This window comes from Vigna unguiculata, chromosome 10, assembly GCF_037176805.1.
Source record: "Vigna unguiculata cultivar grain cowpea cultivar isolate G323 ecotype 2 chromosome 10, ASM3717680v1, whole genome shotgun sequence".
Classification (NCBI taxonomy): domain Eukaryota; kingdom Viridiplantae; phylum Streptophyta; class Magnoliopsida; order Fabales; family Fabaceae; genus Vigna; species Vigna unguiculata.
Window position 1 is genome coordinate 46,907,237 of NC_140801.1, and position 27,895 is coordinate 46,935,131.

Here is a 27,895-nt window from a genome sequence, read left to right on the forward strand (position 1 = left end):
TTTTACTTTTCATACATTTTAGTCTAAATGTTAATTGATTAAAAAATTAATCTGGATTTTAAATTAATTATCATAAAATTTCAAAATATTATGATGATTAGATGATAATATTTAATTGAACAATTCTTATAAGTCAAATGTTTATTTTTAACTAATGTTTATTTTGTATATTTAAATTTCATCATGGCAAATATTTTATTTTACAATTCAGACAAACAAATTATACTGTAAAAGCATTTTTTTTTACTACGACATCCTAATATAATTTTTTTATGTGATTAATTATTTGTTAAAAGAATCAATTATGTCAAATAAATTTCAAAATAATTTATTTTCATTACAACGTTAAAACTCATAAATAGATTTTTTTTTGAAAATAAAATCAATGACGAGAATTATAAAACTAAAGTCTTTGCATAATTACATGGCATACGCGATTATAGAATAGTTACATGCTATGACATAATTACAAAAAATTATGAAAAAAATTTGAATAATGTAATATCATTGAGTTATTATCAAGTATATTACTTTTAACCCCTTTTAAGAAAGATAAGATAATAGGAAAAAAATGTAGAAAATAAAAAAGAGAAGGAAAAATAAATAGAATGGAAAAATATTTAATCTTTTAAAAAAATATTTGTAATGTTTTTCTTTTATAAAATTAGATGATAAGTTAGTTAATAAATATAAAACGACGAAATGATATATCTACATAAGTTTTATTATACAAATAAAAACCGTACTTTTTAAATAAAATATATTCTTATGTAATTATAATTATAATTTAAAATATATATATATATATATATATATATATATATATTAAACTTTTTACTGCTTGTATTTACCTTTTTAAAATTTGTTTGTTCTTTTGATTGAAAAAAATATTTTTATTTAAACCAATTAATCTAACAAGTATAGATCAAATTTGATTTCTATTTATTTTTAAAAAATTAATATTTTTTCATTTTTCAATTTTTCAATTTATTTTTTATAATTTTTATATTGTAATTTCATGTAGTATTATATTAACTTGTAATATTTTAAATTATATAAAAAACTAAAAAATAACTAAAAAAACAATTTCAAATAATGATCATTATTATATTATTCATATGTTAGGTACTCAACTCAAGTCATATTCACATAAAAAAATAAAAAATAAAACTCTTACAAAGCTTTTTGAATTACCAATTAGAAACACGTGTATCTAAACTTAGAGATAACTAATAAGATCTAGGTTAAAATACTCTATTGGTCCATGTTTTTGTTGAAAAATCTCAAATAGGTCCTAAGATTTTTTTTAGTCTCAATTAGATCTATATTTTTGAAAATGTGTAACAATTAGGCCCATTCCGTTAGTATGGTGTTAAGGATGTGTCACGTGTCAGCTTCTCATTTTTTTGAATTTTTGAATTTTTTTGAATTTTTTTATTTTATTTTTGAATTTTTTTAACTTTTTTTTGAAAATTATTCATGCCACGTGTCACATCACTATTGTGCCACGTGTCAAGTCAGTAAGGTGACACGTGTCAAGTCATTGTTTGAATCTCAATTTGGTCCATATATTTATTATTTTAATTATATTTCAGTCCATTTTTTTTAATTTTCAATTTCATCCTCTCCAAATTGAGATCAAATTTAACTTTTATATAAATTTTATAATGATATTTTTATTAAACATTTTAATAATATTAAGTTTATTTTATATTTTGTTTTAAAATTTTAAAATATTTATTTTAACTTGTTACAAAATTGTTTTAAATAATTTATATACAAATCTTAGAGTTGGTTTAAAATTAACAATTTTATAAATTTAAATATAAAATTTTAAAACAATTTTGTAAAAAGTTAAAATAAATATATTTAAAAAAATTTTAAAAAATGGACTGAAATGTAATAAAAATAACAAATATATGGACCAAATTGAGATTCAGACAATGATTTGACACGTGTCACCTTACTGACTTGACACGTGGAACAATACTGACGTGACACGTGGCATGAATAATTTAAAAAAAAAATTAAAAAATTTTAAAAAAAGTTTAAAAAAAATTAAAAAAATTTTAAAAAATTCAAAAAAAATGTGAAGCTGACACGTGTCACATCTTTAACACCGTTAACTCTATACTAACGGAATGGACCTAATTGTTACACATTTTCAAAAATATGGACCTAATTGAGACTAAAAAAAATCTTATGACCTATTTGAAATTTTTCAGCAAAAACATGGAATAAGAGAATATTTTAACCTACGATGTGTAAGAGGATTCTTATAAGTATGATTAGAGAAAAAGTAAAAGAAGTTTAATATAAAGTGTGTGGTAATATACAGTGTGTACTTTCATTGTGACATTGATTATGTGAGGCAAGGAAAGAGGAATAACTGGATAACATTGTGTCATGTCATGTCCATGTGGTTTTCACAAATGAGGTTGTCTGCTATGTCTCGTCACAATCTCTTTAATGCAACTTCCCACTCTTCACATTTGAATTTTGAATCACATTCCACTCCAATAATATCAATGCAGATCTGTAACACACACAATTGTTTGGGTTCTGCATCATTGTAATCGATTCTTCAAAATAATACAAAGATTGTTCTCTTGGGGTTTCGTTTTTCTTTTTCTTCTTCTAAATTTGAGTCTCCAGAATTTTTTTTGTGAGAATGTGCTAAAATTTTAACACTTCTGAAAATACCTTTAAATTATGGTGAAATTTTAACTCATTGTGAAAAAAATAGTGTTTAAATAGAACTGATAGGTGGAAATATTAATTGTCTTTATTTCTCGAGGAGTTAATGGGTCACTAATGCTTGTGATTCTGGGCTGAGCCTCATTTATGCAAGTCTGGCCCAAAACTGCAAGCCCCGAACTAAGACAAGCTTTTGTTTATTGCTTTCAAAAAAAAATTCTTTTCTTTTAAATCTATTTATTTCTGGAGGACACTTGAAAGTATTAATTCCTTGAGCACGCTTGGTCTGAATTTGTTTTATGAAATGGATTTCAAATGAAAAAGTGACTGTTCTTAACTTATGCTTAAAAGGAATAAATATGAGGGTCTTATACTTTATCTATGAAAAAGAAGAATAAAATCTGTAAGTTAAAATTAAGACAAAATCAATTTATTAAATAACTCATAGATAAATTAATAAAGAAACTAATTTTTAATTAATAAAGAAACTGATTTTTTTTTTCTTTTTCCTTATAAAATTTTCCACACACTTACAGTTTTAACTATTATACATATGTACACACACACACACACACACATATATATATATATATATATATATATATATATATATATATATATATATATTTGAAGTTCATTAACATTCCACTATGGAGAAAGTAGCATAAAGAAGCCATACATTTTCACTTGGTATTCAAATTGTCTGAGTGAAGAATAAAGACCAGCACTCCACTAAGATATTACAAACTATTTCAAATACAAATATTATAATGTTAATAGAGATTATGGAGACTAAAAATCCTAGCAAATTTGCCTTTTATTCTCACCTTGCTAATTTTAATAGAATTTGCGGCTTCGAATCTGCACCTTGCTACCATAGGCATGGCATGAGTTCAGATTTTGAATGGTTTGCTAAATTTGGACAATGCCTTTAGTAATGAAACTCATTAGTCAATCACTTATACTTTCTAATGACAATTTTTATGATTTTAAATCATGTTTATGGCGGAGAGAGAGACACAAACAGGATTTAAACAAGATCTAGTTATGTTCAAATTTTGCATGAGAGAATCCATTGCCCTTTTCCAGGTATCTTAATAAAGAGCTTAAACCCCAGGTATACCATTTTGCCTCAAAATCAAATAGAACTGCTGAACTAAGGAGATTTTGTGGACAAGAAACCTTTCTGGTGATATCTACATCCATAAAACTTAGATAACTGAAACCAAAAAGTGACATATTACACCTCACTGGTTCTTCTAATTATAGACATAATCCGGTGCTCATAGAAAGCATAATACCTCAAGAAAACAAAATGCTAAACCCTCTTCATCTCTTAGAATTACTTGAAAGACAGACATGCTGTATAAGCAGCGAGCACAGCACAAAGAAGACACAAGTATAAAATCGTATCATCAATTAAGAGATGTAGAAGTAGAAGCAAGGAGTTGATTGACGAAAAAATTGTAAAAGAGAGACAATAATATTATAACATAATATACACCTTACACTACCATAGTTATATGAATAGCTGAAACGAACAGAACAGAACAAAGTATCATTAAACCTTAAAACAACACTGTCATCCACCAATTTCAATACATTGTGGAAAATGGCAAATGTAAAACCTCAGTTGTCAAGCTCCATTGCCTGGGCAGCCTTGGCTTTAGCAAGGGCAGTCAACTTGACCTTCACTTTTCTCTTCCCCACCTGAAATCCACCCTTTTTCTTGTTGCTACCATCAACCTAAATACCCAGCAAAAACAAAAACCAAACAAAAGACATTAATCTTCAAAACACAAACACATAAAAATGTACACAATTCAAACTTTCTCACTTTCAGTTTTCCTTCGAGTCCAAAGTTAGAATCCAATATTCAGATCATATAGCATACATTCTGTTTATCCTATTTCAGCTTTCAACTCTTTTTTATTTCTCTCTCAACAGGTTTCAACTTTTTTTCAAATCAACAAGGTACCTTTGGAGGTAAACCTGAATACTAAGAAACCTTCAAACCTCTGTTCGTCACATTAGAAACTAACCCCTTCTGCACTAAACCCTAGATCCAAAAACCAATGGGCAGCCACCATTGGTTACTTCAGCATTCAATCAATTAAGAAGAATGACAGAGTTTAAATTTGATCCACTATCTCAGCATTCCACAACCAGATTTTTCGCATAAAAAGCTAAAATCTTTTTACATAACAAAATTAAAACCCAAACGAAAAACAAGAAACCTAAAACCAAAAATCTGCAACTTTTTTAACCAAAAAATAAATAAAAATCCCAGCGCAAAAAAAAAAAAGGAACTGAGAAGCAAACACTGACTTTCATACTGTTTTTCTTCGCAAGGAGCTTATTCTCTTTCTTTTGCTTCTCTTGCTTCTCCCCTGAATGAAAATCAACACAAACACGAAAATCAGAAGATGAATATTGAAAGTGAGATTGAGTACGGTAGAAATCGAAGATTACAGTACTTTGGAGATCGAATTCGTATTGCTTCTTTCTCTTGGCGAGGTTGTTCTTCTTCGACATTGTTCCTCTGCTTCTCAATCGACTCCCAACACTGAACGGAGAAAGAAAGTTAGGTTATGATCATTTAAACCCTAACCCTAGAAATTTGTTTTAGTTAATTTTCTTCTGGTACATCAGTTATTTAATATTTTGTGCGTGTTTTTTTCTTATTTCTAAAAAACCGTTTTCATTTTTAAAATAGAAATATATCCAAAGATTTTTTAAAATTATCATTGAAACAATATTTGTAAAAAAAATTAAAAAGTATTTAAAAAAAATTATGACTATTTTATGACTATATTATCAATTAGAAAATCATTTTAAGATCAAATTCTCATATTATTTTACAATAGTTACTTTCTAAAAGAATTACAAAATGACAGTAAAAAATGTGACCTAATATTTGTTTTCTTACGGAAATTATTTGAAAAATATTTCAATATTATATAATAAAGTGTATTTTTATCTAGTATCATTTCATTTAGAAATAAATTCTCTATTTATAATAGATTACAAAATTATTATTTCAAAAAATTTTATTGACACCGATAGTAGTAGTAGAAGAAGAAAATAAAGAAATATGAATATGAACCTTCCATTTCTTACTTACATGGGAATTTAATATTTGTGTTTTCAGCACTATGATTTGTCATCAACTTTTTAATGTTGCGCGTGACTAAATAAAACTTTGCAATTAACTTCAAAATGTAAAAGTAAGAAAATTTGAATCAAAAATTAATTTGTATTTTAACTTATATTATTAATTTAAAATTATTAAAAATTCACATAAACATTGTATTAATCAATAAGTATTATAATGTTAAAGTGATTTTGAATACTTTATGTAATTTTTTACCTCTTAAATTTTTAGATAAATGGGCTCATTCTCTACTTTTTAATTTTTTTTTTCTAATTTTAAATCAACTTTAAACCTAAATAAAAAATATTTAATAAAAATATGAATTTAATAAAAATATCAATATAACATCTATATACAAATTAAATTTGGTCCCAATTTGAAAAGAGGAAAAATTGCTCTATTTAAAAAAAAAAACTTATAACCAAATTGAACAAAAATAATTATCCTGACATGTGGCATAATATTGGTTTGACATATGAACATTTTTTTTAAATTAAAAAAATTAAAATAAAAAAAATAAAAAAAAATGAAATGACATGTGGTAGTTATTGTTCACAGTCCGTTAAGTATTTTAACGATGTTAGCAAAAAGGGTCAAATTAGACAAAATTGACGAATATTATGACCAAATTGAACAAAAAAAATTAATGACCAAATTCTAGACTTAATTTTGGAAGACGAACGTAATTGAGTCGGATTCTTATGAAGCCATTGCATTTTGGACAATGTAAATTCTCATATCATTTGCAAGATACAATACATTTTGAAATCGCCTCTCGAGACTAAAGAATTATTTCAACTCTCACCACCTAAACATCATTCTTTATGTGAGTTTGAATGTTTGGTAGAATTGGGATGACCTTGTGTCAAAATCCCTAGTCAATACATATGCTAACATTATATAATATGAGATATCTCCTTAGAAATTACCATATTCATACATATTACCCACACATAAGGTAAAACAATTCAAATACCAATAGATTTTGGTAAATAACAGCTAGGTTCTACTCAACCTCACATTTATGACATAATACGGTCCTAACTCTACTCAACCTCACTCTTAAAATCCACCATTAAAATCTCATGTTCTTAAACTTTAATTCTTGCACAACCATCAAGTGATTCATTTCCTAAGTTTGTTCTTCTCTTAAACTTAAGCTCGCTTAATGAATCCTTTTCTTATTCAGCAAGACACCCCTAGAGGTATGGTCGACCAATGAGATATAAACTCGTCCACGATTAAGCCACTTGGACTCATTGGATTTTTCAAAAATATTTTCTTCCAAGGTTCACTCGCTCATAACTAAGACAATTGGAAGTTGTTTTGCTAGGCTCTCCCAATGAGTCTTATCTCACCCGGTTAATGAGCCCATATGAGCTCACTAGATTGATCAATTTCATATTTTTCCAATGAGCGGCTTGCTCATTCAACGAGCTTGGATAAAATCAATAACTCAACATATGTATCAAATCATTTATTTGGTCCATCTAATCACTCTTACACTTTTATTAGTTCATAGATAACATACATACAAGTTCAAAACGTCTTTGATTGACTAAATTGACCAAAATGATACATCCCAAATAGTTCAACAATCACAAATCGCATGCATATTACACATTTAAAGCTACATCAACCAACATCACATACCAAATAATCATATCACTTCATCAATACTCAACATATCAATTCATACCATCAAAGCATAATCATGCATAAAAACATTACTAGCTTACCTGGATTAACTCAACCACGACTCCTAACAACTTTAACTTCAATATATTGTTATCTACACAAAGAAAACTTAAATCAAAGATTTGATCATATCCTAACGATCATAAATAAGCGAGATTCATCTAAAAATCTTTTAAGCCATATACAAAAACCATGAGGCTACAAGCAACACAAGAAAGAAAATGACTCGAGAAAGAATAAAAGATAAACTTACTTTGTTTTCAACTCTAATTGAGTGGATGTGTAGTATTTACAATAATGACTCCTATTGATTTAAAAATGAGTTAAACCAACAACCTCTCCCCCCCTCCCTTCCAAACCCTTGAAACCAACTTTATAACTCTCAAATGTTAATGAGGGAGTTGAACCCACAACTTCTTCCACCCTCCCTTCCAACTTTACCACTAAACCACCTTATAACTTTGTTTTCAAAATCTCGGTACAAAATTTGCAACAATGAAACTTACATCACAAAGCGTGAGAAATTTTTTTAATATACTTTTTAAATATATTATTATTAGTAGTAATAAAAGACTCTCATAAACTAATCATGTTTTTATGTTTTGAAAGGAATTAACCTTTTTATGAAGCAATGAATTATGGTTTGAGTTCTTGGGAGAAATGCTTCACATTTGATGGTATATCACCTAATATTATGTTTTCAATATAAGACATTATAAAAATACTTAAGAAAACTCCAAGATAATTTTTATCAAAAGGATAAATTGTCCTATTTGTTTCTATGCCTATACAGAGTATTTACTAATATATTTATAATGTGTTTAGACATATAATTTTCAGAAGAGTTAACTATGTTTTTGGTCCCTAAATTATTAAGTGATTTTGGTTTTGGTTCTTACTTCAAATTTTGATCTAGTAATTAGGTCCTTATCCTTTTGAAATCCATGGAAACCATCCTCAATGGCCAACATCGTTAGTGTTTTTCTCTATGTGGCAAATGGATTGTCACACCACCCTTTATTTTTGGACACGTGTGAACCCTTATTCCATCTTCTTCTACAAGAGGCTTCTCTTCCTTCCCCATTCACATAATTGAGCCACCCACCTAGCAGTTACCCACCACTACCACAAAGGAAACTCATTATCACTCTCATGTCTTAACCACATGTTTTCTTCCATTATTACTCTCCTTAAATTAATTTTCAAAAAAAAGAAAAGAAACCAATCATAATCTCAACTATAACACCCGTGAACATTGGTGATAGTGCCTTCACTATTATTTCTTTTCCATATCTATCCTCTTCATATTTTTATTTTTGGTTTCATTCTCTTCTCAAAGAACCACCTAATCTCACCTTATTGTAGCTTTGTCTTCCATCTTACACGTAACAACACAAGCCAAACAAGAACTTCTTCTTCCTTCCTTAACCACCAACATCAAACTGTGCTTCTACAACAAAAAAAGAAACCAATATCAGATTTAGGGTTCAACCAAGTGATTTTCAACCACGACGTCAATGCGATGGTGGTATTGGTAGGGTTATGGTGTTCCTAATCTATGGCTTGGAAGAGAAAAAGAATAGGAGAAAATGGAGATCGAGGTTTTGGAAGATGGAAGAATTGTGGGTGACGCTGGCGCGGTGCTCCAGTCATGCTGGTGAAGGCGAACAACCTCTTTCCAAGCTCGTTGTTGCTCACGACTAGAGGCACTACTAGCGTCGACGACACTTCTCATTTCTCCTCTTCTCTAGTCTTCTTTGTCTTTGTGAATGAGAGGAGTATGGAGGAATTAAGAGGATTAATGAAAATTCGTGTTCTGAAAATTGATACCGTGTTGCTTTTATTTTTTTTTTCAGGTGGTGGCCAAAATGGAGAGAGAATGGAAGTGAGTCTCGAGTGGTGTTGGAAGATTGGAATGAAGTTGCAATGGCGTTTAAAAATGTAGGAATATGTTATGAAGGTTGAAGGTGAAGGGTGGAGGCAATGGAGGAACCAAATGTAATGAGAGAGTTTGAATATATTTGTGTGAGTTGTCACAATGTGGAAAAGTTGGCTATGTGGGTGTTGTAACGAATGAAGATGCTTTATGTTTGTTTGTGATCATCTGGTGTAGGTGAAAGATGATTGAGTTGAAGTGGAGTTTGTATGGGATTAGAGAAGAATGAGAAGTGTGAAGATGTTAAAAATAAATTTTATTTAATCCAAGAAGAGAATTTGTGGAGATGGACGATGAAGGTTGATAATTTGTGAAGATGGAAAATGTGATGAAAGGGTTAGAAGAAGATGAGATACTTTGTGAGTTAAGTGGAGAAGGGTTTTTTGAAGTTGGAGGTGGATGAATGTTTTCCTGTGTGTATTGAAATGGAGGACATGGAGGAAAGGAAGGGAAGAAGATAGTTAATGATAGTGGAGAACAAAGACCACGAGCTCGTTGAGGAAAAAGAAGCCTCTGGTGGTGGTGGTGGAGATTTTGGGGAAGCCCTAACTTGAGAAAGAAAAAAATAGAGGGGAAAAATAATTTTACTTTTTAAATTAAATACTTTGCCACGTGTCTCAAACGAAATGCTAAAGTAAATCACCATTTACCATGTCAAAGAAAACATTAACAGTGTTAACCAATGAATACTAATTCCATGAATTTTGAAAGGATAATAACTTAATTCGACAAAACTTTGAAAGAGAGAATAAAACCAAGATCTATTAATAGTTTAAGGATAAAAAACATAATTAATCATTTTCAAAATATAATTTATAAAAGGTTGGACTATTTATAATAAAATATATTGTTTGGATATAAAATTTAGTGAAATTGAAAATTTAAAAATTATACAAATAATTTAATTACTTAACATGGAAAATTTTAAATTTTTCCTAAAATATAATAACTTCTAAATTTGTATCTTCATGTTTTTTTTTTTCTTATATTCTTTCCAGTTACACCTCGACTAGATATTATTATGTGGTTTTGGTTAGGATATTCCTTAGTTTAACATCAATTTCTTTTATACTAATATCATAGAAGTTTCTTTCTACTTAAATTGATTAGGGTTATTGTTTAATAGTCATTACTAAGATTTTTTACTTTATCTAGTGTTATGTTTTAGGTTTAATAACTAAAGGTTAAATTAATTTTATTTAATAAATATTGAAACTCAATTAAATAAAAAAATATAGAAATTAAAATAAATTATAAACCTAAATATAACATATAATTATTAATTATTAATTAAGTTATTTTTCAACTAATGTTAAATGCGACTTTATTGACTTTAAGTAAAATTATTTTAAGTAAATATTGATGGTCTTTTCAATTACCATTAATAAAACGTAGGTTAGGACTATTTATTCACTAATTTCAGAATTTTCTTGATATCATTGAAATAACTATTTTAGTGTTATTGATGAGTAGGATATTTTTTAATTAATGTCAAGAAAATTAATGTTTTGTTCAATAAAGTTCAAACTTTTTAGTCAAAATTTATATATATTATTTTCTAATTGACATAATTGAAATTAGGTATTTCAATGTAGATCAATAATTTTCTAAATATTTGTTCTCAGTTGCCGTTTCTTGATATATATATATATATATATATATATATATATATATATATATATATATATATATATATATATTAATTAAATGATGGGATTTTTTTTATAGGTGTGAACTATATTTTTGTATTGAAATTTGTAATTGTTATTTTTAGTCAATTCATAATAACTATTTTTCCTATCAATATTAATGATAGTTTTATGATTTTTAATAATTATTTAAATAAAAATGGAATTTAATAAACTTAAATGATTTAATCTAAATAAAACATTTTAAAATTTCAATAACTTATTTTTATAAATTGTAAAATTCCTTAGGTTAAGGTTTCTGTGTTATAGTTTTGCTTGTAACTTGAGTGCTTTGTTGGTATTTGATGTAGATATCAAACCATTTGTTTCAGCTTGTCACTTTGTGTATGTGAATGATGCCACCCTTTACCACCTGTAATAAGGGTGACATGGTCAACAACATTAATTAACAACATTGATCTTTGAAATGTCATGTGTTTACTACAGTTTTATACCATAAAAAATTAAACCAAAAATAAAATAACACACATATATATTAATGGTAATAATCAGCCACCTATTAGAATGATTTGAGCATGAGAAATCTTGCTGGAGTTGTTAGACTTAAACATAATCATTTCGTGTTTTTCAAAAAGCAAGACAGATACAAGCAAAATTTCTACACTGTTAAATTAAACATCATTGACAATGTGGAAAAGAATACATACCTTCAGCTACATATATAAAAGTCTTATGGGAACATTTTTCAACCAGTTTCAGTTATTGTTTCTCAGTAAATATGGAAAGAAGACATGATGAAAGAACATTACTTTTTATGATACTTCAAGAATCCACAAATTTAAATCAAACACACCGTTGAGTTTTCATAGTAAACTAAAAATGTAAAACTCTTTAAATTAAATTATTAACAAATACAACATTAATGGTTAAGTTTTTATATGGTTGCAGTGACAACAAACTTTAAATATATTATTTTGTATGTCTCTTAGCACTGTTTCAATTTTTAGTGGTTGCAGAAACGATGACCATGTTTATTACCATATTATTATTATTATTATTATTATTATTATTATTATTTATTTCCATTAACTATGTTACAAATAAAATTGTCTCCCTTAAACTCAATTAGTAGCATTATCCTTTCTCTTTTCTTTAGTTTTTGTAAAATGCACACATGGATTGGTTGATATGCCAGCAAGAAATATTTGACTTGATAAGCTTTAGCCATGCCAGATAATCCTCCAAAACAATTGGCGGTGGAAATATATATATATATATATATATATATATATATATATATATATATATATATATATAATCACACTTTGACCAGGTATTTAGTTAATTTCAAGACTGGAGAGTAAAATTAAATTGAAGTTTGATAGAGTAGTGACTCAAATTTTAAGATTTGAATATTATAAAGTTAATAAAAAGAAAATAATTATTTCTAATTCAATGACTCATTATAACTCAATTGACACATTTAATTTCTGTTTACTGTTACTTATGGGTTCTCAGATTGTAATTATATATGGGTCAAATTTCATCAAATGATCGTAATCTCAATTATTTATTGATATGGAAAGTAATATTTTACTGCAACCAAACATCTTATAAGAAATCTTAACAATAAAAAGCAAAACTTGAAACAATGGAAATGATAAAATAAAATAAAATGTACAAGAAAATGTGTTATGCCAACAAATTCTTAATAAAAAATTGTTTAAATAGCATACAGATTCCTGATCTTGAACATATACTCATGACATACACTCATGACATGTCGGTAATAATTGATTTGTTTATTTATTTATTAAAACCAAAAAGGCTAAAAAAGAAAATGTCAGAAAACCAAAGCCATAGCTCTATCATTCATCACCATCTTCTTCTTATTCTTCTGCTTCTCAACAGATCTTCAGTTCAGCTTTGAGTTCTCACCCAACACCTGTATTTTTCTCCTCTCAAGCTGATTTTGTTCATAAAAAAACTGAATTTTTCATATTGTGGGGTTTGAGCATTTTACTTGATCTGTTGGAACCGAGAGGGGGTGATTTGTAGAATCCTGATTTTCTGAAGAGAAAAGATTATTGGGGTTTGGTTGGATCGAGGGAAAGACTTGAACTTTGCAGATTGCAAAACGAGGTTCTCTGGGGACGAGAATGTGGATCTTGTAAAAGGTGTTGATTTGATCGAGAAAGAAAAGAAAAGACGAAAAAAGACACATTTTTTCAGCTCCAGGTGGTTCAACTTTTTCCTCTGCCATTGGAGAAGGTTAGAAGAAGTTTAAAAGGTGAAGTAGCCTTTTGAGTAGGTTGAAAAAGTTGGTGCTTTTTGCTCAGCATTTTGGTTATGAAGACTTGAGTGTAACTGAGTTGACTTGAAGCAAAAAATCCCAAAAAATAGATAGAAAATATAGATGTTAAAACATTAGTAGGTAGGCTATTATATGAAGTTAAATCTTCAACATATGAGTGTTTGTGTTTTATTTTTACTTGCACATTTTGAGGAATGCAGTAATTCTTCATGTCTGGTGTTCTTTAGCTTTTAATGCTAAGGTGGTAGTAGTTAGACTGTCATACTTAAAGAGCATCTTAATTGGAGTTGTTGCTGTCATTAGTTTGGGTTGTGAGAACATGAACTTGTCTACAAAAGTACTAGTATTCCATCTTATGCTTAAATGAAGAAGTACTTTTCGGTTTGTTGTGCTTTTATGGGTTGTTAATTTTTCTACGCTACTTATTCCTTCTTCCTTCCAAAAGGTTCCTAATGTTCGTAAAATCTGGAAAAAAGTACAGAATCTACAGATTATTCTGTTTCAATTGCTTGATTGTTTGTATTGAAATATTTGAAGATCATGTTGATACATAATTTGTGCTATAATCAAATGAATCTTTTTCACTTAAGGGAAGCTTTTGAAGTGATTCACAGACAATTCTGGCTTTGTTACAGATACATAAGCTGTGGTATCAAAGCCAAATATGAATGTGTCTTGTGACAGTGCATAGCGTTGATAAGGTGCAGGTGGATCTGAGTGGACTGATTGTCATTTTCAAATATTTTCAGTAAAGACTGGCTTGTCATTGAAAGTGGAAGAGGTTTTCATTGCTTCAAGTTTGATTTCAGTCTTCCAAAATGGGTATTCAGTGTTCCAGACTCATGCCATGCTGTGTGGATTCACAGGTTAAGGCATCTGTTATTGAAACTCCAGATGCTGGTGGGTAAAGTGATACTTTAGTGCCTTATATAGTTCTAGATGAGTATAAGGAAATATGATATATACTTATTTGAACATTTGTTCCAGAAATTGAGGATAGTAGTGAGGTCAGTAACTGGCCTACATTCCGGGAATTTACACTCGAGCAACTCAAGAATGCAACATCTGGTTTTGCTGTTGAGAACATTGTATCTGAACATGGAGAGAAGGCTCCTAATGTTGTTTATAAAGGAAAACTGGAGAATCAAATGAGGATTGCTGTTAAGCGGTTTAACAGGAATGCTTGGCCAGATGCTCGGCAGTTTTTGGTAAGCTTATCTGTTCCATTTGATTTCTTCTCCAACCTTTCTTTTAGCTGTATATTCTCCTGGTCATGACCTTGCATTGCACAAATGCATTATTTATGTACTCTGCACTACTCAAATGACCATAGATGTGGACTAGTGCCAGTGAACCATCTGTGAAAATGATAAAGATAGTAAGTTCTGAGTTCTTTTTGGCCATAATCAAGTTTTCAAATGGATAATAATTCATCCTATATATTCTTCCCATGTTGCTTGGTCAATTTTGCAGTTTTGGTAACATGCAAGTGTGTCTAATGCTTAACATTGTATCTGTATATAACAATTTTCAATGGACTGAAAATAATCCCAGATGTGTAGGTTTCATTGTGTTTATGAGTTATTGGTGTGCATTTGGTTGTTCTGCTACACCTTTCTTTTGTTTTCATTTTTGCTTTCAATTAATCAAAACAATTTCTTTTATAACTACAGGAGGAAGCAAGATCAGTCGGTCAGCTTCGTAACCAAAGATTGGCGAATTTGCTTGGATGTTTTTGTGAAGGAGATGAGAGGTTGCTTGTGGCAGAATATATGCCCAATGAAACACTGGCGAAACACCTTTTCCATTGTAAGAGATACATTTTTTAATCCCCTAAGTATTGAAAATCTGATCAGTGCTAATTTATGGTTTATGGTTTTGTTGTTTTTGTGCTTTTTTGTGCGGTTAATGCTCTACTTTGTTGGTGCAACATACTTAGTACATAAGCCACCAAATTTCTAACATTTTCTTTTTGGAATTTTCATGATGTTGTCCATTTCTTTTGTGTTTGTTGATTATCATGTTTTCTTGGACAAACTGAGCACATTATAAAAGATGCAGTGCATTATGTTATAATTATAATCACTTGAATAACTTTTATTTGATAATTACATTTTTTTCTCTTTTCTCTTTAGAAGTTGCTTATGTAGATCAATATGCTTTTAATTAGTTAGTAATTTTTTTTCTGAGATAAGTAATGAAGTGTAAACAGATTTTAGTCTTGGTTTCTGTCAATCATGATTTAGGTTCTAGCGGACAACTACTTTTATAAGATTTGACTGACTACAACTTGTTGGAAGATTGCTGTGTACAAAACTCTGTTTTAACTGTCAAATTACCAAGAAGCGTGTAAAATGAATATCAACAACTATGAAGACTTCTATGTAAATATGTAAATATATACTGTATTGGGAGGTGTCTAAAGTTATTTTGGATGGTGGAAGCAATGTCTTTACATGTTTTCTAGAGTCAGTCTTTACATGTTTTTCCAAACAGTGTATTTTTTGGTCCTTAAAAGTCTGATCAAAACATTGTAAGCTCGATCTTATACTAAGCTTATGTGACATACATATATTCTTCATGATGTTTGCTGCCCTTACTCTTCTAATCTCCTATTTACTTTGCTATATTGTTATGAATGTGTTGTTGGAATGATACTTTAAACACCAGATCCCTCAAGTTATTGTGGTGTGAAATAATGTGGCCATGTGTCTAATCAGGGGAAACACAACCTATGAAATGGGCAATGCGACTAAGAGTTGTTCTACATCTTGCACAAGCTCTAGAGTACTGCACAAGCAAAGGGCGTGCTCTCTATCATGACCTTAATGCATATAGAGTTCTTTTTGACGAGGTAAGTTTTTGTGTATCCCCTTTTTATACACATCCCAATAATTAGATTAATAAAAATGTGTTAGAATTTTGCAGGATGGTAATCCCAGGCTTTCAAGTTTTGGTCTTATGAAAAACAGCAGGGATGGGAAGAGTTATAGCACAAATTTGGCATTTACCCCTCCAGAGTATCTCAGAACTGGTAAGCCATATAATACGGTTTCTTTTTTTGTTAATTTGGCCTTCTTGCTTATGTTTAACACTTTATAATATTGAAATGAATATCTGTTTTTCATTTGAAAATTTTCAATTGTTTGTGTTATGTAGAGATGAGCAATACATGATTTCTTATATGTCTATGTTTTGTAGGGAGAGTAACACCAGAAAGTGTAATATATAGCTTTGGCACTCTTCTGCTTGACCTTCTCAGTGGGAAGCATATCCCTCCAAGTCATGTAAGTAATTCTTACTAATTGGTAAAGAATATAGGTGGAGGTTGATTTCAATGACTTATGAGTTCAGTTTAGGTCCTAAAATTTCCCAGTGCCTCTCATTGGTTTGGTTGGTAGACTCAAGTTTTTAATCTGTCCACGAATTTACCTTTTCCTTTTTCCTAATAAAACAAATGTGCTAATGCCAACAATTCCAGAAGTTTAAGTTTAATCATGGAAATTTACCAGGTTTCTTTCCTTGTTTTGATGCTAAAAGGCTTGAAATTTGTACAAATTGAGATAGTTCAAAACCTTTATGTGATTATTATATATTACTATATTGTATGTAAACTTGCATATTTGATTATTAGAAAATTTGGATATTGTATGTAAACTTGCATATGTGATTATTAGAAAATTTGGTGCAGGCGCTCGATGTCATTCGTGGAAGAAACCTTCAGATGCTGACAGATTCTTGTTTGGAAGGACAATTTTCTGATGATGATGGAACTGAATTGGTACGCTTGGCGTCTCGATGTTTACAATATGAACCTAGAGAACGGCCTAATCCAAAGTCATTGGTAGCTGCTTTGGCTCCTCTTCAGAAGGAAACTGAGGTTGGTTTAGTATTTTTATGTAATAGTTAGGGATCAAGTAACTAGTTGTAACCAATGAGTATCTTGTTTGAAGTTTTGTTTTGCTTAGTGCAGTTGCTGTGTAGGGGATATTCTTAAATTGGTCTAATTCAATGCAAACTGCAGAGACCTGAGCAAACTAAAAATTAAATAAACTAAAATCTGAAAGAATTGAGAGAAAGAAATATTGGATTGAACCAGATTTTAAACACTGATTTGACCCAAATTGAACTTACCCATATACATAATTTTATTTATAACATAATCATGTAACTCATACTGTAGAAAATTGTGATAAATATGTTTTCTTCATAACTTCATTATCTCAAAATTACATCTTATTGAGATGTATGTCAAATTTATTTGGATATTTATTTTTAAAAAAGAACTAAGACTATGTTGTCTAATATTTTTTATAATTAGTCCCTCCGTTTCTTTATAAAGTCAATGTTTTTGAAAAAAAGTTTCCTATTTATTTCATTTCCAAAGTTCAAGATATCATTAATTTCTTTTGTCAATTGGCACTTGTTCTACCCCATTCTTAATTAATTTACATATTTTCCATGAAAATGGAAGTGAAAAAGAAACAACTAATATGCATTTATTATGAAATATCAATGGAAAAAAAAGATATCAACTATGTTCTTTAAAACGGAACAAAGGTAGTACTAGTTCACTATGTTCTTTATATTTATTTAATATAAACTGCATGTTTAGAATTTATAAATGAAAATATAATTCAATCCAATACCACTTTTGAGTAGTCTGAATTAGAGATCATATTCAAATCAATCTAAATGGAAACATGGTTTATTTTTATGGTTATATTAGATGAATTTTTGCTTAGAAACTGATCAAAACTGAAGAATAAACACCTGTATTTGTTTATATGTTTGTGTGGAGAAAAACCAGATTTTGTTCTTATATCTGTTCTCTTGTAACACGCACATCATCTCAAACAATTAAACTAACATTTATTTAGGCTCTATTTTAGAAGGCATGTCTTTCTTAGCATGTCTTTATTATTCATTCAGGTTATCATATCTTTGCCCACTATGCATGACAAACAGATCACAACAGCTTAGTTAATCAATTTGGAAGTTCAAGTTGTGATTATTTTTTCTTAACAATATTCCTTTATTCTCATTTATTTCTAGGTTCCTTCACATGTCTTGATGGGCATCCAGCACAGTACTACTTTTGCCTCATTATCTCCACTTGGTGAAGCATGCTCAAGGAAGGACTTGACTGCCATACATGAAGTTCTGGAAAATATTGGCTATAAAGATGATGAAGGAGTGGCAAATGAGGTTCTCTATCTAAATTATGTTTCACTGAGTTACTGCATATCTTTTAATTGTTGGGTTATCTTTCTCCACAATCCATGAACCGAATAACAAATATATATACATACACACATATACACAACACACACACATATATGTTCTTTAAAAGAAGATAACTCGTGTATCCACTCTACCTTTTTCTGGTATTGCAGTTATCATTTCAGATGTGGACTGATCAGATGCAGGAGACGTTAAATTGTAAGAAAAAGGGGGATGTTGCTTTCCGGCAAAAAGATTTTAGACTGGCAATTGAGTGCTACACGCAGGTAGATTACTTATGTTGATAAGTTGGACCCTATGATGCACGGATACGTCAATTCGGGTCATGTATCAGTGTTAGATACTTTAGGATATTTTACTGATATTTACCAACGAAGTATCTAATCTATAAAATAAAACTTTTATAATGACAATAATTTATATTATTTTGATAATATTTAATACATATGATTTTAATTTGGATTCAAACAATAACAATCATACATTTATCATGTTTTTAAGAATTTTTGTATGTTTCTCAATATATATATATATATATATATATATATATATATATATATATATATATATATATATATATATCACGTATCATATCTTATTATTTTAAAAATAAACATACTGGCGTATCACATATATGTCGCATCCGATACAACAATTATATCTGTGCATCATAGGTTAGACTTGTCTGAATTTGGCTTGCAATTTTTTATTCCAACTGTTGATTAGTCAAATTAGATTGCATATCACAAAATAGATCTCTACTGGATTTTTAAAATAAAACTGAATCTGGTAGTGACCAGATCCTTCAGATCCACTACATGGGAGATTTTCATAATTATGAATAATGCTTTAGATTTCTTGGTAGAGATGCACACAATACTTTATGTTTAATAAGAGTACTGGTCAAGAATAAAGGTTTTTTTTTTTCACTGATAGTGACCGGATCTTTTATATTGAGCTGTTCTGTTCAATGTTTTATTTGGATTCTAATGCTAGTTTAGTCATTAAGAGTTCATTGTTTTATATGCAGTTCATTGATGCTGGAACAATGGTTTCTCCAACAGTCTATGCAAGGCGTAGTATGTGTTATCTCATCAGTGACATGCCTCAGGAAGCGCTGAACGATGCAATGCAGGCGCAAGTTGTTTCCCCTGTTTGGCACATAGCATCATATCTTCAATCTGTTGCCCTCACTGCACTTGGGATGGAGAATGAAGCTCAAGCAGCACTTAAAGATGGCACAACTCTGGAATCCAAGAGGAGTGCAACTACCAAGCAAAAATGAAAAAATGTTGTACATAGACAATTTCTTGCTGATAACTGCTCCCACAACTTTGGTCATAAAGATCATCTTGGATACCAATAGATCCACAGAAAGTTGCATGTGTTCGAAGATTTCTTCAAGAAACAAGGATTGGTTAAGTGTTTGTAACACCCCCTCCCCCTTTTTGTTGGGTCGGCTAGGATGTTCATTTAGTTCTATGATTTGATTGATTGAGCAAGCATGAATCTAAACTTTAGTAATTTTTTTGTTATTTATAAATGGTCAAAATGTGAAGAGTTAAAAGCTGTTGTTCAAACTGTGTACCTTTTGTCTGGTGCAAACCATTGAGTTTAGGACACCAAAATAGTGTTCATTTCCTACTGTTTGCCTCATCACCCGAAAATATTGTGGACCGTGATACTACTATCTATCTTGAATTTTTCATGTCTCAATTTCTACATCAACTTTATATCATTGTCTGTTTCTCTATTCTCTTGTCACTTTCTTTTATTCCTTAGCTATCTCTTCTTTCTCAAGGTATATACATCATAATTCCTGAGCAATGAAGAAAAAAAAAACTGTTTTCTTTAGCATGAATACCTCTGCCTCAATTAAACTTCGCGGATTCATGTGCTGGAACTTGTCCAAATTAGCCTCTTCGTTTTACTGACAATAGATACCTTTTCAAAATTGACACTTGAAGAATGACATTTTTGATACTTTAATACGTATATTTGTTAATTAGGAACATGTTTACATTTTAAATTTCAGAAACAAGTGTTCTATTTTAAGTTCATGTATGCAGCAGTCGCATGACCCATTTTAACTTGAGTTATCCCCTGCTCAAAGTTTGCATACCCTGTTGTTGCACTCAGTCGATGAATCATCATTAGAGCAGTCAATAACAGATATTAACAGAGCTTTTGAATGCTCAGATTTGACTAATGCAACTTCTTATTTAATGCGCAAAATACCCTTTTAAATTACAATTTTGGTAGCTCAAATAAGACAAAAGAAAAACAAAAAATTATGGTGTAATGGTCTTATTCATGACATTGATAGTGCTGACGAGTGAATCTACAGTTTATTCATTCTCAACCTCTGTCCATAGCATGATTCAGTTACACTACAGTTCAAACTGCTAAAAGAAAATTTGGACTCGGCATGAGGTTCCTATACAAGTTTACCATTAATCTATGGTTGATTCTTGTTGCTGTCCAATTTGCTCACCTGGTTTTCTTGAAATTCTACCTTTGATCCCAAAGTATACTCTTTCACCGTTCTGGGTGCTGAAAGCGTATGCTTCTTTATCTGCCATTAAGAAAATATACCATCGGAGCTTCCCGTAGAATTCAATTACAACGTCTTCCATTAAAGAATTTAAATTGAAGTTTAATCATCTGAACCAAAACATACATGGAAAACAAGAAATCAATGTCAAGCATAAATGATCAAGTAACTCAGTAAATACCAGAAAGCCACTCAATTGCATTATAGATTTTGCTTTCCTCTCTTCAGATTCAGAAATCTAAAGCCATCCTTCCATCCCTTTCATTTTTATGGAATAATCGACTCTAAACACCAAATGTTTATGGAAGAACCAATACTGTTGTGACAACTTTCAAGAGGTTAATATCCAGATGAACCATTCTGCAGTGTTTGCTTTACAATGAGAGAACAAAACATCAGTAGAAATTAAATTCGAGTATAAGCCCCCAGTAAAGGATTGTCATATACAACTATTTAAGACAGTGAAGGGAAGCTGTAGATACAAGTAATATCAGAAACAAAGTCAAAATGGTCTCCCAACAAATGGTTCTTAAGCTTTTCAAAAGCTTTCAATTTTGTTTGCGAATCAAATAGACAACTTCGGGAGAAATGGTCCACTCGTGATTCATATTAGTTAAACAGTCTTATGCACTTGTGGTAGAAAAATCCAATGCGTTATAGAACTTCTGGTTCGTCCTAAAAGTAGATATATAAAAGTAAAAGCCTGAATATGAATATAACTTATATTTACATGATAATGAATTTATGATATATACAGACCAGTTCATAAGCAACATACATTCCAAAAGCACCATTCTGGCCTATTTGAGGTACACTCTGTCGAGCTGGTGCAAGTGTTGCACAATTATCATTAGTGATTACACAACAGAACTCCTAACTACAATTAATTTGGTTAAACAAGCAGGACGTGCAGAGCCACCTCAAGCAAAAATTGAAGACATTCATAGTAAAGTTCCCTCTTTCCATTTATGAGTTGGGCCAGCCATTTGGTGAATGCTCTTCAGAGTGGCTATTTTTCTTAGCAACAAAGCGTGCATGGATTAAATTCCCGGTTGCAATTGCTTCTTGGATGTCATTCTGTGCCTTTTGGCATAGTTCATCAAGTGCAAGCATTGGAAATGGCTCCTCAATGAGAACTCCAACCTACACCAATCAATTTCACATTTTTGGATTAGCTTTCTTCTAACCAGAAAATTTATTATATTTAAGAGAATCCATCAATACTTCTTCAAGTGCTCAATCAATTTAGATTTGAGGCAGACCCAAATTTAATCATACTTTGGCAACACTCTATCAATGATGAGTGGTTGAAACTAAATTTCTGACAGTGTAAATACAAAAGCTCTATCAATAACGATTCCCCAAAACTGAAAAAAAATATTTTGTATCCCCATAATTATTTCCAAATGTTTACACAAATCAATTCTCTAAAATGTAGCTGATGGGAAGAAAGGCATTGTCACAATTACTCAGAAGAAAGGAAAACCTAAAACTGTTTACCTAATGGATTACTCAGAAGAAAGGAAAACCTAAATAATGTGCAAGAGCCTAAAATTAAAGGTCGCATCCCAATTCTGTTGGCTGCATGTATAATAATTTACAGAACAACCTATTTTGACAAGTAGTCAGGGTAAGGAGAGGTACATACTTCTTCAATGCAAAACAAAGAGGCAGCGCTAATAAAAGTTGCAGGAATCACAATCCAATGACAATCGTCCCAAAGTATGATAGGTAGTGTCAGATGCCAGAGGACAAGAAACCTTGATGTCAAGCGAGTATATGATAATGGAATGGGAATGCCCATAAGTTGTTCACATATGCCAATTCCTTCATGGAAACAAGAGATCTTTGATTCCTGTGCCACAATGGGGGAAGTGTTAATTGAGTTATACAGCCAAGGAATTACCACATAGTGAAGTGTTATGTTAACAAATCCAAATCTAAAATACAACCTCGCTACCAAATTACTGAGGAGTCAAAAATTTACATTCTTGACAAATTCACATGCAGCAATGCTGCCTAATTCAACATGTACAAACATGCATACAATTACAAAATGGTCTGCCTCATCAAGGTTTCTGAGTCACATCATGACTATAATTGTGACGACATCAACTGCATTTGAATGCAATATTTGTTGTATCTGTTGATAATATTTTGAAAGATTAGAGTATCACATCATTTTTAAGAGAATATTTTAAGCTCATGCTTATCTGAAAAAAGGATATTTCATGTTTCCATCTTTTTACTTGGTTCTTGTGTATAAATCTCATATATCTACTCCTGATTTCCATGTTTTCTAACTTCTAAGAGACCTGCTATTTTTTCAACTCAACATTTTTTCTCACGTTTTTCAGCATTCTCTTTCTCTGAGTTCCTAGGTTCACATCAAGATATCTTACTGGTTTTAATGCCTCAACCAACATCAAGAGGAGCTTGTTTAATCTTGTAGGAGCTGTGGACCAAGCGGATAAGTGTTAATTCTGGGAGTATTATCTCACACATCCTGTTTCTGTTTATGACAATTTGTGGGATTGCGGTGCATTCATGAGATCCTGGTTTTGACCAACTATAAGAAGAAAAACACTATCAACCAGGACATTTCCAACTAGTAATTTAAAACCTTGCTCACAATTCCAATTACTTCATACATACCAGAACATTTCTTCTAGAATCCTCCAATTTCAGCAACCGAATGCTCTGCGATATAAACTCAATAATGCAGCGTGGCTGGTGCTTTGAATTCATTACCACTGCTAGATCATCCACTTCTAGCAAATCCTGAAGATCTCTCCTGATATCCGAACCATACAGCACGTGGCACTGCATTCAAACAGCAAGTTTCACTATCAAACACAACTAACTACCAACCCACAAGTCCAATCACAAAAACCATTCACATTAACATTATAAAACGCCCAAATGGGTAGAACCCTAACACGTTAGGCTATGTTTGAATGAAGTTCAAAAAGTACTTTTGCAAATTCCAATGCACCAAATGAAGAAGAAAAAAATGTTGTCTTCAGGTTAAAAATTGATCTACAATTGTTGTCTTCAGATTAAAAAATGCTTCAGATTTAGCTTTTGAGCATGTTGTATTAACAAAACTTCTCCAAACAAATTTAAGATCAGATTTAGAGAAGCTAATGGAAAATATCTTCTATGAATTAACTCAGACAAGCTGATCTCAATTAAGGGAAAAACTGTTTCATTTTTCCATCCTACAAGTTCTAATCGAGAAATTTCTTCAAGCAAACCTATTGCTTAAATTAAAGTTGAAAAAGTACTTTCGCCATTGAAATGCAACAAACGAAGATAGAAGAACGTGTTGCATCTAGAAACCTCTTTTGAGCTCTTCCAACTGATTCAAACACAAACTTAGATCTAGGTTTTAGAAAACAGTCATTAACGCTGCAATCTGCCACACGATCTGCATTGGTCTGTCATTTTCCACAGTACAAAAAATTGCGATTAAAGTTGAAAGGCTCAGAAAGAGAGACCTTAAGCGCAATGGGGAAGGCGATTATGTACTGCAAAAGCGCGTGCTTGAGGGAGAAGTCGGCGTTATCGACGTCGTCCAGGATGGCGGCGGCTTGTCTGGCGAAATCGTGGGTTCCGGCGATGACGTTTGTCCAGGCCTTCTTACCCTCGACGAAGCGAGCGTAGGAGGCTTCGGTGCGGAACACAAGGAGGAGGGCGAGGGCGGGGGCGGTGAGCTGGTAGGGGAGGGAGGAGGAGTGGAGGAGGGGGAGGAAGTCGGGGAGGATGTGAAGGATTAGGGCTTGGTTGTAGGAGGCGATGGCGGCCGCGAAGCCGGTGAAGAAGAGGACAGGGGGGACGAGGGAGAGGATCACGCGGGAGGAGAGGCTGGAGAGGAGGTGCCGGAGGTGCCGGAGGGAGCTGCGGTGGTCGCGCCAGTTGAGGTGGGTGTAGAGGGAGCGCTTCTTCTGCATGCCGCGCTCCTGCACCGTGTCGGCCCAGTCCGGGATGGAGCGGAGGAGGGAGATTAGGGCCTGGTCGGGCCCGGAGGCGGGCCCGGGAGGCATAGAGGCGGAGATGGTGGGCTTTTTGTTGGGCTTGGGAAGGAGAAGAAGGAGGTTGTGGTTGAGAGGGCATTTTGGGCAGAAGAGAGAAGAGAAGAAGGTTGTGGGTTTGAGTTGTTGGGTTCTGGGTTGGTGGTACATTGAGTTCGAGAAGAAGAAGAAGACGAAGAAGAAGAAAAATAATAGAAAAACATGGAACGCATGTACGTTGATTATGTTAAGGTTTGTTTTAGTATGTGGGAAATTATTATTGGGTGGCTCTGTTTCCAACCAAACTGTGTTTCAGACCAAACCAAAGTTAATCCTACGTTTCAGGAACACTGGGAACCAAACATGCCATGGTTGGTTGGTTGGTGGGGATGAGGGGGTTTTAGTTTCAAAGAACCGTTGATGGCATGGTTGGTAGGTTTTTTTTTGAAGGTGTTGGTGATGGCTTGATGGATAATGCACCACGTTTTTACACCTTTTTAATTCACCCACTAAATATCTACCTGTACTCAAAAATATCTTCTAAAAGGTGTTGGATAGATTAAATAAAATAATTTGGAACCAGTTTAGAAACCTAATATCTGAAAGGGTCTCTATATTTGATAAGTATATTTTTGATTGCTCATAGTATTTTTGTTAAGGGATTTTATCACGTAAAAGATGGTTATTAACTATTGATTTTGTACATTCAGTCTATGGGAGGAACCTAAACGAGTTGGATCGACTTGTATAATCATTTCTAATTTTTTGTGATCTGTTACATTTTCAATCATTAAGCTTTTTTGTATGAGAACAAGCCATAACTCCAAGAGTTTTTTCATATTCCATATTTTTCAAGTTCTATAAGCCTGAGACATGTATGTAGTTCTATAAGTCTTAGACATGTATGTTAGCAATTTGATTTCATTTTTGTAAATAGTCAAATTTGGTGCAAAAAGTTTGTTATTTACAAGGAGAATTAACACGCTCAAACCACTAAGAAATTGATTCTCAATATGAGAGATTTTTGAATTTTCTACTCAAGGGAGTCAGTTTTCACAAAATATTATAAAATGGGTAGATTTTTAAAAGATTTCAAAAATGGGTAAGTTGTGCTACCCCCAATAACTTTGTTTATAGTGCGAGTCAAACATGGTCAAGAGCGAGAATTGTAAGAGGAGTGCAAGCCTTCAATTTGAAGTCGTAATGGGGTTATATGACTTTAGTTTGAAGTCATAGTGTGGGCGCATGAATTCCAATTTAAATTTGGAATCGCTAAAGAGGGAGCGGGCATTGCCTTGTTGTAATCGATTACAAAGACCCTGTAATTATTACCAGGGGTGGGTACTTGAGCTAGCAATGTTATTGTAATCGATTGTGGTCAATTTCAAACAATTCGCCTTCCTTGTCACCACGTCATAACAGTTTGTTCTTATTCTCATATACAATTATCCTCATTTATAGATCTTGTTTACCGCCTTCACACCATTAATATGGTTTGTCAAGTTCAATTTCATCTAATAAGAAATGAAGATTATTGGTCCACCTATACAATACTGAATTTCACCATTGATCCTTAAATGTGTCGTAAGGATTAGGAACATGAGCTACTAAACGCATTCATAATGAAATGGATCAACCACTTCCAAATAAGCCAAAAAAATGTTCTTATTGTCGCAATGAAGGTCATCCATAGGGGAACATGTCCTTCGTTAGTGAAGTTCATTGTTTTGTAACTTTTAATTATGTATCCACCCCTGATAATCAATTACAAGGTCCTTGTCATCGATATCAAAAAGCCTATGTCGTTATCCTGACGATTTCAAATTTAAATTGGAATTCTTGAGACCCCACTACGACTTCAAACTAAAGTCGTATTGCCCCATTATGACTTCAAACTGAAGTCTCACATTCCCTTACGACTTTCATTTTTGACCAAGTTTGACTTATACCATAAAAGTTGATAGGCGGCAACACAACTTACCCATTTAAAAAAAAAATTGCCCATATCTGTAATATTTTGTGAAAACTAACCCCTTTGAGTAAATAAACTGAGATTCTCCTTATATTAGGTGAGAAGATAATCGATTCTTGGAGGTAGAGGAAGAGAAGATAATTGATTATCATGTTATTAGGTGACAACATAATTGATTCTAGCTGCAAAATGAAACAAGATGATTGATTATCGTGACCTTTGAGTTCTCCTTCATTTGCCATGAAACCTCTCCTACCCCAAAAGCATAAGCCATGGAGAGTGGAAATGTGAAAAAGCATTGAAGACAAAAGGGTAATTATGTTGGTAGGGAATTGTCTTTCCTCTCAAATTTCTCCATTATAACGAAGATGAGTCTCATCCCTATTCTCCTAAATTCCTTGTCAAAATTCCTCTGAAATCGCTTGATACAAACATAACATTCATTGCATTTCTATCTTCTAAACAGTATAAAATTATAAATAAATAGAGATTAAGGTCTATTTTTTTTAAGATAGATTTGGGGGAGTGTAAGGGAAAAATAAATGAAAATAAAATTGTTTGGATTAATGTTGTGTTTGTTTGAGATAATATCCTCTTGAAAAAAAAAGGTGCAAATCTTTTTTTAATTAATTTATTTGGAGGAATTTGTGTAAATATACTTATA

The 27,895-nt window shown here is 31.5% G+C and overlaps 3 protein-coding genes across 6 annotated transcripts; 1 reads left to right on the forward strand and 2 right to left on the reverse strand.

The window, feature by feature from the left end:
- Window positions 1-4,161: 4,161 nt before the first annotated feature.
- On the reverse strand, window positions 4,162-5,365 carry LOC114166441 (uncharacterized). The gene is made up of 3 exons (XM_028051176.2): window positions 5,175-5,365; window positions 5,026-5,087; window positions 4,162-4,443 (listed from the first exon to the last, which is right to left on the reverse strand). The coding sequence occupies exons 1-3, from the start codon at window positions 5,230-5,232 to the stop codon at window positions 4,327-4,329; spliced, it is 237 nt and encodes a 78-aa protein (XP_027906977.1). The 5' UTR covers window positions 5,233-5,365; the 3' UTR covers window positions 4,162-4,326.
- Window positions 5,366-12,963: 7,598 nt separating this feature from the next.
- On the forward strand, window positions 12,964-20,445 carry LOC114167066 (serine/threonine-protein kinase BSK3-like). 4 transcript variants are annotated; one of them, XM_028051992.2, is made up of 11 exons: window positions 12,964-13,424; window positions 14,084-14,348; window positions 14,436-14,656; window positions 15,122-15,257; window positions 16,169-16,302; window positions 16,377-16,482; window positions 16,650-16,735; window positions 17,140-17,328; window positions 18,504-18,656; window positions 18,845-18,958; window positions 19,723-20,445. In XM_028051992.2, exons 2-11 carry the CDS (start codon window positions 14,267-14,269, stop codon window positions 19,975-19,977), a joined length of 1,476 nt encoding a protein of 491 aa, XP_027907793.1. In that variant the 5' UTR covers window positions 12,964-13,424; window positions 14,084-14,266; the 3' UTR covers window positions 19,978-20,445. The 4 variants fall into 4 exon arrangements, with proteins under 4 accessions (XP_027907793.1, XP_027907792.1, XP_027907794.1 ...); XM_028051991.2 differs by having other exon boundaries at window positions 14,198-14,348; XM_028051993.2 differs by having other exon boundaries at window positions 12,964-13,405.
- Window positions 20,446-21,950: 1,505 nt separating this feature from the next.
- LOC114165706 (voltage-dependent chloride channel 1, chloroplastic) lies at window positions 21,951-25,725 on the reverse strand. The gene is made up of 4 exons (XM_028050269.2): window positions 24,747-25,725; window positions 23,902-24,069; window positions 22,895-23,101; window positions 21,951-22,389 (listed from the first exon to the last, which is right to left on the reverse strand). The coding sequence occupies exons 1-4, from the start codon at window positions 25,428-25,430 to the stop codon at window positions 22,213-22,215; spliced, it is 1,236 nt and encodes a 411-aa protein (XP_027906070.1). The 5' UTR covers window positions 25,431-25,725; the 3' UTR covers window positions 21,951-22,212.
- Window positions 25,726-27,895: the final 2,170 nt, after the last annotated feature.